Genomic DNA, 15,689 nt, shown 5'->3' with positions numbered 1-15,689 from the left:
ATAGGTAATATTCAATGGTATCTTTCACAAAAGTAGGCATTTGGACCTGTTGCATGACAAATAGCCATATAGACTTTATGTATGGAAAAATGGAATATTAAGTGCATCAAAGTAAACTTACACAAAGTAATCACACAATTGTTTGGTTTAAACTTTGAAGCAAGACGAATAATCTCTTCCAATCTGCAGCAGCATCCCACCCATATACAGGTGCCATACCTGCAGCATGACAAAAGGCCTGTGAAGCACTGTTCAGGCCTTCTGGTGTCGAGCGATCCTGGCAACTCCCCAGCTGTGTGTAGATTGCAGCTGTGTTGAAGAGAATAGAGGCCTGCTCAAATTCCAGGGAGTTGCCATAGCAAGGCAGGCCTGAAAGCGAGTCGTACCTGTAACAGCAAAAACACTGATGCTAGTTCAAGTTAAATGACGAGTGCATTTTTCCTACCTTCAATTTGTAATTTTACATTCACACAGGTGCTACGATTCATAAATGTTGGCAGCTCTGTGGCTCATTAACTATCTTCAGGGTGGGATAATCTGCTTGACCCACCTAGTCTGGTCTACATGCGACGAGAGTCCACTCATAGTGTCCTCTTCTCTTCCGTTGTTACAGGTCATTCTATGGGTTCATGCATTTCCACTGGATGCAACATAAAGTAAGAATGATGTTTTGCCAAAATAAATGCATGGTTGGTCGTATGTACAAAATAAATTTTAACTTTAGGGTGGCACATTTATGAAATTTCCTCATTTACATTAAAGATGATTCGATAAGAAACTAGGACACTCGGTAGAGCGCATGCATACGCAACGCCTCCACCAAGCAATGCCTGATCCACCACGAGAACATATGGGGCCCATTACATTTTTGAAATATCATGCGAAACAGAACTATGTTGTTTTTGGCATGATCTCTCAATGGTGAAGAATCACTTAAAAAATTAAATAATTCTCATATCCAGATCCGGATTCGGATCTCCACCAAAATTGAAATAATTCTTCCTTGTCACACACCCAGCATGTCCACCAAGTTTAGTCCAAATCAGTCTGTAACTTTTTGAGATATCATGCTATATATCATTTTTTGGCCCTATCTCTCAATAGTGAAGATGAACTTTAAAAATTAAAAAACTCTCGGATCCGTATCTTCACCAAGCTCTAATCAATTCATCCTTTTTTTTTTTTACACACCCAATCTGTTCACCAAGTTTTGGCCAAATCCATCCATAATGTTTTGAGATATCCTGCTCACAAACAGACAGACAAACAGGGTTGAAAGCATAACCTCCATCCATCAGTAATGACTTTCACTGGTGCATTTTTGTTCCAATTGACAACGTAAACACAAAGTTTGTCGTGGTAGAGTTGCGTTTGTTAACCTCGCAAACAGATTCCTTAGCCATCCATGACATCACATGTGCTAAAGAGCTCGAGTATATTTTCCTCCCCTTAAACAAGGATTCGAGGTCTGTACCAGATGAAAAGAATCTTGGGTCTGTAGTATGGAGGCATGAAGCGATCTTTAATAGTCAGAAGCTCGGTGTAGTACTCCCGAAGAAGGTCCAGCCCTGCCTCACACCGTTTTGGGGTCCGAACTGCCTGTGGACCACACAGGAAGAACCTCAAGTCAAAGCGAGATTTATGGCATCATAATCTGAGTGTCCTACCCTTGACGGAAATGCTAAAGTCCAGGGTTGTCCATAATTTATTTATCTTTCAAATAATCCAAAGTATAAAACTGTCAATTTAAAGAAAATAAATCTCTGATCTACTCAATAATTTAGCAAGCTTGACAACAATTTACAAAAATTATAATGCTTAATTGTAAGTTAAATATTTATGTTTAAGAAGTATTTCTGCCACAGATTTGACAGGTGAAGTACTACTACCTACATAAACCAGAGAGTTGGTGTCAAAGCCACCCAATGCTCGCCTGTTTATACATTTATCGTTTGTAAAAGACTCGTCTAATAATTAATATTTTTTTATAAAGCATTGCAGTGAAGTATGCTCCACATAATTTTAAAGCAATATATGTATTTGTAAATTGTAATCAGTAACAAGAGCGCAAGTGAGCACAATATACGCCCGAACAAGAAGGTATATACAGAATTGTGCTACTACATGGAAAACAGCATCCTGGTTGCCATGACAACCTCTTCAGATGACGAACGTATGTCGCGACACACCGTCTCCACGGTCTGTACCTGTGTACCAAATATGAAACGTGAAAGTTGAAAACTTTAGGAGTTAGAGTGCGGACAGGAACGGACGGACGGATGACCGGTATCACATAAAAAATAAATCGAACAAAAAAATAGTGTGGTATATAAAAACATTATAAAGGAAAAAAATAACTTGCACCAAAAACTTTAACATTTTCACGCTCACGCTCACGCCGGGGGTATCGCTATAGCTCTCTGTTCTTCGAACAGGCGAGCTAACAAGTTACAGTACAAGTAGTTGGGAAAGTTAGGATGTAATATTGGCAGTTTTGTGGTCGTGCCGTCAATAACACTGTGGCACTGTCAGTGGGGTGGTAAAATAATACGACGTCCACAGATTATATGGAAACTGTTAATGGCCAGCAAGTAATGTCAAATAACCGAGCTAAAGGGCTGTTCATTGTTCAAAACATTTTCATGCGTGTAGCATAAGCTGGCTGATATATCCCCAAGGACGGGTGATGGAATGGTTTGGGATTTTTATGGATTATGGACGGGGAGGACCAGAGACAAACAATAAAAAAAATAATCACACGACGGAATGACGCTGGAAGTGCCACCAATTGGAATTCCCTGATGTAAATCGAGACATGGCAAACACTGAGAAAAGTCTACTTGAGGCTTGGCCAAATGGGATAAAATGAAAGAGCTGCAAGTAAATCTAGATGCTGTAAGCACAACTGTACGACATTGGTAATTATGCCGACGAAGTTTGATGATTCGCTGCGAAGCAGAGAGGACGTGGGAAACGAGAGGAAACAGACACAGTCCATATATTTACATAGAAGAGGAGAGAAGAGATGGAAGATTTTTCAAAAAGCTCACAGTGGAGATTGAAAAGGGATTATGAAGGATGCCCACGTTTGTTGCCAAAAAGAGGAGAGGATGGGGGTTCTTTTGGGTGCACGCAGACACAGCTTCCAGCCTCAAAAATTTACCGATTTCAGAAATTGATGCAATTTTCTCACTTTAGAATGATTTTCATTGTTTATCGCTGTCCATTCAGTACATTGGTTCAAGTACATTTTCACAAGTGTCCTGCACACGGAGTTTACAAGATACGGAGAAAACCTCAAGTTTATTTTGTTATATTTGAGATTTGCTGCAGAGATTTTCATCAAATGATAATGATGGGGAGAGGGGGGGGCAAGCATTCAAACCATTCTCCATTATTCATCTTCAAAAATAATAGACTGCCTTTGGAAATAAAATTAAACAGCAATTTCCTCAAATAAGGATGCTTACCTAACTCTTGGCATTTGAGGCTGGTGGGAATGGATCAACTTACCAGACGTAGTTTTATAAACTCGTCGATCTCTTCGCTGTATTTCAAACGGTTTTCTCCATAGTGCTCCTCCAGAAAATCCTAGCAGTGGGGACATGCGATTGGTAATGAGATCATGACCACAACCAGTATGATGATGAGCAGCCATCTCCCATCTGTCGATATCATACATCCAGGCTATTGTAGCTCTGTCCTTCAAGGTCAAGCTTGCCAGCATCGGGCCTCAGCGTGGCTAAGAGAAAGCTGTCGTCAAAATTACGAGCTTTTACTGAACTAACTTGGCTTGTTCCAAACATAAGCAGGTTGTTCTCCACCTATCCCACACATTAAACGTTCTCCATTTAGATTACGCGTATCACATGTATTCTCCGACGAGTTTTTTTTTTGTGCCATTCAGTTTTGCTGCCCGTTCTTCACCTTTATGACATTTATGTTTGCACGTCAGCAGTTCTATGGTACATTTTTGCAGACCAATTTTAGCTGTTCTATTCCTTATTTTAACGACTCGTATATCTGGATCAAAAAAAAAAAACAAACAGAAAATGCATGCAGTGCATCGGGCAATTGTTTTTACATCTGGAAATTGATCAAAATGTTATTTATTTTAATGACAAACCCCTCAATTGAAGCCACATCAAAACCACAACAAAGGGGATATTCTAATTTTGAAGATTTTATTTTATTTTATTTTAATGCAATCATCATGATCTTCCCCTTATACAAGCAATCTATGGCAACATTTCACCCTCCCGTATCTCTCGATGCTTGCAGGCATGCACAGCCACAAATTGTAATGCGGCCAAGCTGCATCAAAACACACGTCTGACTGCAAAAGCGAGATAAGCAAATGAATGAACAGAGGCGTGAACTCAAGCGCGAAATCGACTGCTCGAGCTGCCAGGTGGCAAGTGCAGGAACGTAATGAACCGTGGACGGTTGTTCGTTTATTGTTCCCACGTCCTGAGCCACAGCACAAAAAGGGGCGGAAAGTGAGACAGTCCTCAATAGAATTTCATGAATTTAAAAACTGAAATGTAGATTTACAAATACAGATGACACAAATCAGGTTTTGATGCGAAGAACTACACTTGCAAGTCAACTCTTCCTCACCAAAAGCAAATTAGATGGCTTCACACTGCTCTCTAGATTACTAATGTTGATTTTCATTTTGAACGTCGCAGGAGAAAACAGACATCATTTCTTTGCTTCATTGATGACATCAATCGGTTAACGATGAACTCCAACAATTTTCATACATTCTCCTTACTAGCGAAGAACCTGTTCTTACAGATGGGTTCATTCATTCAGAATTATACGCACGCACGCACGCACGCACACACTTATTCTGTGCAAAACATTAGGAGATACAAAGTTGTTGAGGATAATTTAGTTCTTTAAGCTCTCACTCTCAGTAATTCACAACCTCCACTTGCATTCTGCACATGACACAACCAGCTTCGAGGTTGATACAAATGGTAGAAGTTGAGGCATTATAGGGTGGGTACAGGCAATTCCATGGTCAAAGGTTCAAGCAAATGTAATCCAAATATCACTTGACACACAAATGGATGTAAAGGGCATTTATAGATTACATAACTGTGGTGATGGGGTTAAATGAAGGAAATCAAAATGGAAAGAAAAACAGATTATAGAACAAAGATTGAGGATATAGAAGAACAGGAGGAATGGAAAAACAAACAAAAAAAAGTCACAAAGAGATCAGAGTATTGGGAGGGAAGGGTAGGAAGTTCAGGATCAAAAGTATCATATTCACGCATACGTAATAAAGAGATGGCCCATAATTACCACACACACACACACACACACACACACACACACACACACACACACACACACACACACACACACACACACACACACACACACACACAAAAGCATGATGTGAATAACTCTGCAGCATCAACTTACCCCAATGACTGCTCCAAAGTCCACATCAACTGTTTCTTTGAGACCAAGGGGGATTAGGGGCAAGGCCATAGCAGCACTGCAATGGGAGGGGGATGAAAGGTGTCAAACAAATCACAATCCAACAATGTGCACAAGTCTGACAAGCTTTACGGTGATGTCATAATACAATGACAGTAGCATGTGATAATAATCAATACAAGCTACAATTGCATTTGATCCACCACATAGATTAGTCACAAGAAAGGACAAATCATGGCAGTGTGTGTGTGTGTGTGTGTGTGTGTGTGTGTGTGTGTGTGTGTGTGTGTGTGTGTGTGTGTATAATTATATATATATATATATATATATATATATATATATATATATATATATATATATATATATATATATATATATTGTATTTTTATTTTGCGATTACAGTGCTGCTGTATTTTTATTAGTGACATTTCAATGCACGTCAAGTCACCCTGAATACAACAAGGGTTGGCCACAATGTGTGGAAGGGCGTTCGATGTAGACCATTCTCGCCAGGAAAAGGCACATCAACTGGGCTTTGTGGCATTGTCTGGCAGAGAATATGATTGAGAAAATAGTTAAAGGAGTGCTTTCAAGGAAATGCATAAATCATTTATGCAAATCAAGAACAAAACTGGGATGAGAACACTTATCTCTGGAATAATAACTTCCAAAGAGAATATGGAGGAAACAATGCCATTTTGAACACTTTTGTTGTCTGTGTGCTTTGAAAGTATTTAGTAACTGTTATTTTTTTTTATAGATTTGGTTCAGGTATGCCTGTTGTTGGCTTAATGGTTTGGGTGGTGGGCTTAGGATCCTCGGGTCCTGAGTTCAATTCCCGCTGGGCTGTTGAATTAATATCAGGTGGGGTTGACTCAGCCTGTCATCCTTCTGAGGTTGGCAAAATGAGTACCAGCTTGGTGGGATGATTGAGCCATTTGAGCATCCTGTGTCAGAGTGGCGACCCATCCAGGATTGTGCCCAATAGCCCAGGAGACTGCTTAGGCAGCACCGACACTCTGTACAGAGTATGGTCCCAATGGATGGATGAGTGGTGCTGCCTTTTCATAATTAACAATTTTGTGCACATTGCAAGGTTCCTCGGGGGCCTGAAGTGTCAAATGACAAAATGTGGACTGGTATCATATGTTGACCAGACAGATCGTGCCTGCATGACCTGCCATCAATGAGTCAAATGGGAAATCTGCTAGTGACATGGTAATTCACCTGAAAAATAGTTCAATTTACTGAAGCTTAGAATCGAAATCCTTTTCTAATGTTGTCTTGAAACCGATATGAACCCACATTTGGGTTACCGGATACCTTATCCGACAATACGGCGGAGATCGCGCAATTACGTTTGTCTAGTCTGGGTTCAATCCCAGACTATAAATTGTGGGATTGGTGTTTCCCAGGCAGGACATTGTATTACAAAGTGTGTCGTCTCTCAGACGAACATTAAGCTGGCTGACCCATCTGCTAGTATTACCTGGTGGACGTTTAAGTTCCCACAGTGTCACTTGCAAAGAATAGATGAGTCGTCAGCAACATCCTGGCCAAATTACAAATTCTTGTGCTGCTGATTTGTGAAAGACTTGGGCCAAACACTGACACCAGAAGAAGATGGGAATAATTGGGCCAATGAGGTCGTATAATGTAATGATCGTACAGTGGTCGGCACAGAAGCAGCGGCGGCAGCATAATCATCTGCGATAGTAGTTCAGTGTATTCACCACAAGGCCAGCACTCCCAGAGAGTATCTTATAACACTTGGAGGTTCCACACACCAATGACAATCACCTCCTCAATAAGCCACAGATGCCACACTAACCAAAACACAGTTACCTGCCGCTGTCCTGGTACACCTGAACCGAACCATTCACCACAGCAAGCTCATCCTGTAGGACAAGCAAGTTTGCTCTCGTGTAGCTCAGCTCAAGCTCCACTGCATCACGCACTTTTGAATTGGTGGTCGCCCTGTTAGGTATAGGGAGGCAGGCAGGCTAGCACAATTAGGTGTGTTCAATGTTCGCAATACAGCACTCAGAATCTATCCATGCCAATACAGCACTCAGAATATATCCATGCCAATACAGCACTCAGAATCTATCCATGCCAATACAGCACTCAGAATCTATCCATGCCAATACAGCACTCAGAATCTAACCATGCCAATACAGCACTCAGAATCTAACCATGCCAATACAGCACTCAGAATCTAACCATGCCAATACAGCACTCAGAATCTAACCATGCCAATACAGCACTCAGAATCTAACCATGCCAATACAGCACTCAGAATCTAACCATGCCAATACAGCACTCAGAATCTATCCATGCCAATACAGCACTCAGAATATATCCATGCCAATACAGCACTCAGAATCTATCCATGCCAATACAGCACTCAGAATCTATCCATGCCAATACAGCACTCAGAATCTAACCATGCCAATACAGCACTCAGAATCTAACCATGCCAATACAGCACTCAGAATCTAACCATGCCAATACAGCACTCAGAATCTAACCATGCCAATACAGCACTCAGAATCTATCCATGCCAATACAGCACTCAGAATCTATCCATGCCAATACAGCACTCAGAATCTATCCATGCCAATACAGCACTCAGAATCTAACCATGCCAATACAGCACTCAGAATCTAACCATGCCAATACAGCACTCAGAATCTAACCATGCCAATACAGCACTCAGAATCTAACCATGCCAATACAGCACTCAGAATCTAACCATGCCAATACAGCACTCAGAATCTAACCATGCCAATACAGCACTCAGAATCTAACCATGCCAATACAGCACTCAGAATCTAACCATGCCAATACAGCACTCAGAATCTATCCATGCCAATACAGCACTCAGAATCTAACCATGCCAATACAGCACTCAGAATCTATCCATGCCAATACAGCACTCAGAATCTATCCATGCCAATACAGCACTCAGAATCTAACCATGCCAATACAGCACTCAGAATCTAACCATGCCAATACAGCACTCAGAATCTAACCATGCCAATACAGCACTCAGAATCTAACCATGCCAATACAGCACTCAGAATCTAACCATGCCAATACAGCACTCAGAATCTAACCATGCCAATACAGCACTCAGAATCTATCCATGCCAATACAGCACTCAGAATATATCCATGCCAATACAGCACTCAGAATCTATCCATGCCAATACAGCACTCAGAATCTAACCATGCCAATACAGCACTCAGAATCTAACCATGCCAATACAGCACTCAGAATCTAACCATGCCAATACAGCACTCAGAATCTAACCATGCCAATACAGCACTCAGAATCTAACCATGCCAATACAGCACTCAGAATCTATCCATGCCAATACAGCACTCAGAATCTATCCATGCCAATACAGCACTCAGAATCTATCCATGCCAATACAGCACTCAGAATCTATCCATGCCAATACAGCACTCAGAATCTAACCATGCCAATACAGCACTCAGAATCTAACCATGCCAATACAGCACTCAGAATCTAACCATGCCAATACAGCACTCAGAATCTAACCATGCCAATACAGCACTCAGAATCTAACCATGCCAATACAGCACTCAGAATCTAACCATGCCAATACAGCACTCAGAATATATCCATGCCAATACAGCACTCAGAATCTAACCATGCCAATGCAGCACTCAGAATCTATCCATGCCAATACAGCACTCAGAATCGAACCATGCCAATACAGCACTCAGAATCTAACCATGCCAATGTAGCACTCAGAATCTAACCATGCCAATGCAGCACTCAGAATCTAACCATGCCAATACAGCACTCAGAATCTAACCATGCCAATGTAGCACTCAGAATCTAACCATGCCAATGCAGCACTCAGAATCTAACCATGCCAATGCAGCACTCAGAATCTAACCATGCCAATGCAGCACTCAGAATCTAACCATGCCAATGCAGCACTCAGAATCTAACCATGCCAATGCAGCACTCAGAATCTAACCATGCCAATACAGCACTCAGAATCTAACCATGCCAATACAGCACTCAGAATCTAACCATGCCAATGTAGCACTCAGAATCTAACCATGCCAATGCAGCACTCAGAATCTAACCATGCCAATACAGCACTCAGAATCTAACCATGCCAATGTAGCACTCAGAATCTAACCATGCCAATGCAGCACTCAGAATCTAACCATGCCAATGCAGCACTCAGAATCTAACCATGCCAATGCAGCACTCAGAATCTAACCATGCCAATGCAGCACTCAGAATCTAACCATGCCAATACAGCACTCAGAATCTAACCATGCCAATGCAGCACTCAGAATCTAACCATGCCAATGCAGCACTCAGAATCTAACCATGCCAATGCAGCACTCAGAATCTAACCATGCCAATACAGCACTCAGAATCTAACCATGCCAATGTAGCACTCAGAATCTAACCATGCCAATGCAGCACTCAGAATCTAACCATGCCAATACAGCACTCAGAATCTAACCATGCCAATGTAGCACTCAGAATCTAACCATGCCAATGCAGCACTCAGAATCTAACCATGCCAATACAGCACTCAGAATCTAACCATGCCAATGCAGCACTCAGAATCTAACCATGCCAATGCAGCACTCAGAATCTAACCATGCCAATGCAGCACTCAGAATCTAACCATGCCAATACAGCACTCAGAATCTAACCATGCCAATGTAGCACTCAGAATCTAACCATGCCAATACAGCACTCAGAATCTAACCATGCCAATACAGCACTCAGAATCTAACCATGCCAATACAGCACTCAGAATCTAACCATGCCAATACAGCACTCAGAATCTAACCATGCCAATACAGCACTCAGAATCTATCCATGCCAATACAGCACTCAGAATCTATCCATGCCAATACAGCACTCAGAATCTATCCATGCCAATACAGCACTCAGAATCTAACCATGCCAATACAGCACTCAGAATCTAACCATGCCAATACAGCACTCAGAATCTAACCATGCCAATACAGCACTCAGAATCTAACCATGCCAATACAGCACTCAGAATCTAACCATGCCAATACAGCACTCAGAATCTAACCATGCCAATACAGCACTCAGAATCTAACCATGCCAATACAGCACTCAGAATCTAACCATGCCAATACAGCACTCAGAATCTAACCATGCCAATACAGCACTCAGAATCTAACCATGCCAATACAGCACTCAGAATATATCCATGCCAATACAGCACTCAGAATCTAACCATGCCAATGCAGCACTCAGAATCTATCCATGCCAATACAGCACTCAGAATCGAACCATGCCAATACAGCACTCAGAATCTAACCATGCCAATGTAGCACTCAGAATCTAACCATGCCAATGCAGCACTCAGAATCTAACCATGCCAATACAGCACTCAGAATCTAACCATGCCAATGTAGCACTCAGAATCTAACCATGCCAATGCAGCACTCAGAATCTAACCATGCCAATGCAGCACTCAGAATCTAACCATGCCAATGCAGCACTCAGAATCTAACCATGCCAATACAGCACTCAGAATCTAACCATGCCAATACAGCACTCAGAATCTAACCATGCCAATGTAGCACTCAGAATCTAACCATGCCAATGCAGCACTCAGAATCTAACCATGCCAATACAGCACTCAGAATCTAACCATGCCAATGTAGCACTCAGAATCTAACCATGCCAATGCAGCACTCAGAATCTAACCATGCCAATGCAGCACTCAGAATCTAACCATGCCAATGCAGCACTCAGAATCTAACCATGCCAATGCAGCACTCAGAATCTAACCATGCCAATACAGCACTCAGAATCTAACCATGCCAATGCAGCACTCAGAATCTAACCATGCCAATGCAGCACTCAGAATCTAACCATGCCAATGCAGCACTCAGAATCTAACCATGCCAATACAGCACTCAGAATCTAACCATGCCAATGCAGCACTCAGAATCTAACCATGCCAATGCAGCACTCAGAATCTAACCATGCCAATGCAGCACTCAGAATCTAACCATGCCAATACAGCACTCAGAATCTAACCATGCCAATGTAGCACTCAGAATCTAACCATGCCAATGCAGCACTCAGAATCTAACCATGCCAATACAGCACTCAGAATCTAACCATGCCAATGTAGCACTCAGAATCTAACCATGCCAATGCAGCACTCAGAATCTAACCATGCCAATGTAGCACTCAGAATCTAACCATGCCAATGTAGCACTCAGAATCTAACCATGCCAATACAGCACTCAGAATCTAACCATGCCAATGTAGCACTCAGAATCTAACCATGCCAATGTAGCACTCAGAATCTAACCATGCCAATGCAGCACTCAGAATCTAACCATGCCAATGCAGCACTCAGAATCTAACCATGCCAATGCAGCACTCAGAATCTAACCATGCCAATACAGCACTCAGAATCTAACCATGCCAATACAGCACTCAGAATCTAACCATGCCAATGTAGCACTCAGAATCTAACCATGCCAATGCAGCACTCAGAATCTAACCATGCCAATACAGCACTCAGAATCTAACCATGCCAATGTAGCACTCAGAATCTAACCATGCCAATGCAGCACTCAGAATCTAACCATGCCAATGCAGCACTCAGAATCTAACCATGCCAATGCAGCACTCAGAATCTAACCATGCCAATGCAGCACTCAGAATCTAACCATGCCAATACAGCACTCAGAATCTAACCATGCCAATGCAGCACTCAGAATCTAACCATGCCAATGCAGCACTCAGAATCTAACCATGCCAATGCAGCACTCAGAATCTAACCATGCCAATACAGCACTCAGAATCTAACCATGCCAATGTAGCACTCAGAATCTAACCATGCCAATGCAGCACTCAGAATCTAACCATGCCAATACAGCACTCAGAATCTAACCATGCCAATGTAGCACTCAGAATCTAACCATGCCAATGCAGCACTCAGAATCTAACCATGCCAATACAGCACTCAGAATCTAACCATGCCAATACAGCACTCAGAATCTAACCATGCCAATACAGCACTCAGAATCTAACCATGCCAATACAGCACTCAGAATCTAACCATGCCAATACAGCACTCAGAATCTAACCATGCCAATGCAGCAGACAAGTTCTCACACATCGACACACTGTTGACAAAAAAAAAATTAAAGGGAAAACACACCAAGCACAAACCATTATTGAGGAAGATATACCAGAGAAAAGATGGTTCCAATCTTTTGAGAAATAGTTAACAAAAAGATAATTTATTATTACCAAGAGTGGGCAAAAATAAAATTAGGAGCAAATTGATGAAGAGGAAATTAAAGATGGGATAGTTCCAGACACAAACAAGCACAAAATGATGAACTAGACCCAAACATTATTAACTTTTACAAAATGGGAATGCCAATGTCATGGATTATTTAAAGATGGCATTCAGATCGTGTGTGTGTGTGTGTGTGTGTGTGTGTGTGTGTGTGTGTGTGTGTGTGTGTGTGTGTGTGTGTGTGTGTGTGTGTGTGTGTGTGTGTGTGTGTGTGTGTGTGTGTGTGTGTGTGTGTGTGTGTGTGTGTGTGTGTGTGTGTGTGTGTGTGTGTGGGGGGGGTATATCATATGCTGATATGGGGTCCAGGGGGCGATGGGGTAATTTATTGTGGTTTACAGATACATATATATATATATATATATGAAAATCTATAAAATATGGTTGCAGATGTGCAATGCTCAATAGAGGGGTGAAGCCGTGGAGGGAGGACTCATGGGGGTGGAGCAGGGTGTTTGAACAATTCACCCCCACCCCAACCCTTTAGAACTTCAGAATAAAATTATGTTCAATGAAAGCGAGTTAAGTGCAACTAAAAGCAGCATGACACAATTCAAATGTACATGTTGTTTGACAGCCAAATTATTGTCAAATGGATGGTGTCAGGTTTCGATGGTTGGGTTGACCGATGACAAAGATTGCATAAATCCTTAATTTCTTCCTTAAGAAATAATAAATAAATATATTATTGCACAAGGACAAGATATAATAAACCACAAGAAATTGCCCCATCACCCCCTGGATGCCAATATCTCTCTACCTCTCTATCTCTATCTCTATCTCTATCTCTATCTCTATCTCTATCTCTATCTCTATCTCTATCACACACACACACACACACACACACACACACACACACACACACACACACACACACACACACACACACACACAACCTGGCACGTGGTTTATAGGATATAGCGGCATCAGGCGGGCCCACAACCAGGGGCAGTGGTGGACACCGCCAGTATAAGAAGTTCTAAAACTCCATGGGGAATATGCCCTGAATGTTTTTTGTTGTGCCCCAAATCTATTTTAATTAATCTATTATTTAATTTATAACGATTAGCCTATTTTTACCTCCGCCACCGAACGTGAAGGAAGTTATGGTTTCACCCTTCTCTGTCCGTTTGTTTGTTTGTTTGTCTGTAGGTTTCTCTGTGTGCAGGATATCTCAAAAAGTTGAGGACGGATCCGGATGAAATTTTGTGGACAGGTTGGGTGTGTGACAAGGATGAACTGATTAGATTTTGATGAAGATCCAGATCCGGATCCGACGACTAAATTTTTTTTCAGTGATTCTTCACCATTGATAGGGCCAAAATGATATATAGCACGGTATCTCAAAAAGTTGTTCACTGATTCAGACGAAACTTGTCACACACCCAACATGTACACCAAGGAAGAATTGATTCAATTTTGGTGAAGATCCGAATCCGGATCCGATAAATTTTAAAAGTGTTTCTTCACCGTTGAGAGATAGGGCTGAACCAATATATAGCACAATATCTCAAAAAGTTGTGGACAGATTTGGATGAAACTTGGTGGACAGGTTATGTGTGTGACCACAACAAATCATTTCCATTTTGGTGAAGATCCTAGTTCAGATCTGGATATGAGAATTATTTATTTTTTTAAAGTGATTCTTCACCATTGATAGGGCCAAAAATGATTAAGTACTGTGTAGCATCATATTTCAAGAATGGATTGGGCCCGATATGTTCTTGTGGATCAGGCATTACGTGGCAGAGGTACGCACTCCACCGAGTGCCCTTATGGTTCTACATGTGCCACTATGCTAAATGTTGTATTGGGGGTGGGGTATCTGAAGTTTGAGGAGGCCTGGGCCCCAAATCCTTTTAAAAGCTAGTGATGCCTCTGCCCACAACCACAACAGACCATGTGGTAAACAAGTGATGACAGTCACAGGCGGAGATATCTGGCACCAATTGAAATCAGCGGCTTGATGGGGCAGTGCCCGGAGAAGGCATAGTCGGCAAGTCAAATCACACCCCAAAGGAGTACACCCAGTGTGAAACAACCTCCATCACCACCAGCTTCTGCCTGGGTCTGCGTCACAGAACTGCATTTTTATCAATCTCCACATTGAGGTCTTTGACCAAACCTCACCACTGGGCAATTAGCAAGTCTCTGCCTAAAGGCCTTCCATCAATCTCCACCTTGGTCTTTCCACAAATCCCCGCCTCCCATGCACTGACAGACAGCTGCTGGAAAGGAGCGAACTTCTTCTGTTGGTGGGGAAATGTGAAGTCACCCCACAACTGCCCAGATATACAGAGAAGAGACGCCTTAACCTCACTAACTATCTCAACAAGTACAACCTCCCATCTACTTCAAGGGAAACATTTTACATTGCCTCCTTACTTTAAACACAAACTGAATACAAAATAAGAAGTTCTGACACTACATGTGAATATTCATGGCCTCTAGGGCCTGAATCTAGGGCCACTCCCCGACAAAGATAATATATGCATATACATATATATTACAAAACACCGGGCGTAGTGGCGTGCGCCTGTAATCCGGCTACTCGGGGGCTTGGGTTGGAGGATCGCTTGAGGACGGGAGCTCTGCACTGGGCAGTGCTATGAGAGGGTGTAGAGCAGCCCGGAATCATGGCGAAACCCAATCCTTATCCCTGTGTCGTACGAGGCGACCAGGGTTGTGTCAGGAAGGGCATCCGGCGTAAAACCTATGCCAAATCAGTATGCGGATGATCCGCTGTGGGGACCCCTAACGGGAGCAGCCGAAAGACGAACAACAACAACATATATATCACAAAACATCAAATTAATGTGGTTGGGAATATCCATTTCAAATAAAAAGAAGGCACAGCCAACCAATA

General features: G+C 42.1%; 1 protein-coding gene across 1 annotated transcript in view; it reads right to left on the bottom strand.

The window, feature by feature from the left end:
- The window catches only part of LOC147021585 (rhophilin-2-like), an 81,520-nt gene that overhangs the window by 34,061 nt on the left and 31,770 nt on the right, over positions 1 to 15,689 (bottom strand). Inside the window, exons 3-7 of the mRNA XM_085891690.1 lie at positions 7,303 to 7,434; positions 5,440 to 5,515; positions 3,514 to 3,591; positions 1,475 to 1,599; positions 220 to 386 (exon numbers count right to left, since the gene is read on the bottom strand). Of these exons, the coding sequence (XP_085747816.1) occupies positions 220 to 386; positions 1,475 to 1,599; positions 3,514 to 3,591; positions 5,440 to 5,515; positions 7,303 to 7,434 (578 nt within the window). The remainder of the gene's footprint in view (positions 1 to 219; positions 387 to 1,474; positions 1,600 to 3,513; positions 3,592 to 5,439; positions 5,516 to 7,302; positions 7,435 to 15,689) is intronic.

This window comes from Eptatretus burgeri, chromosome 8 (assembly GCF_056783735.1).
Source record: "Eptatretus burgeri isolate ZD-2024b chromosome 8, Ebu_testis_v1, whole genome shotgun sequence".
NCBI classification, from domain to species: domain Eukaryota; kingdom Metazoa; phylum Chordata; class Myxini; order Myxiniformes; family Myxinidae; genus Eptatretus; species Eptatretus burgeri.
Note: the sequence above shows the minus strand (reverse complement) of the source record. Positions and strands in the feature narration are given on the sequence as shown.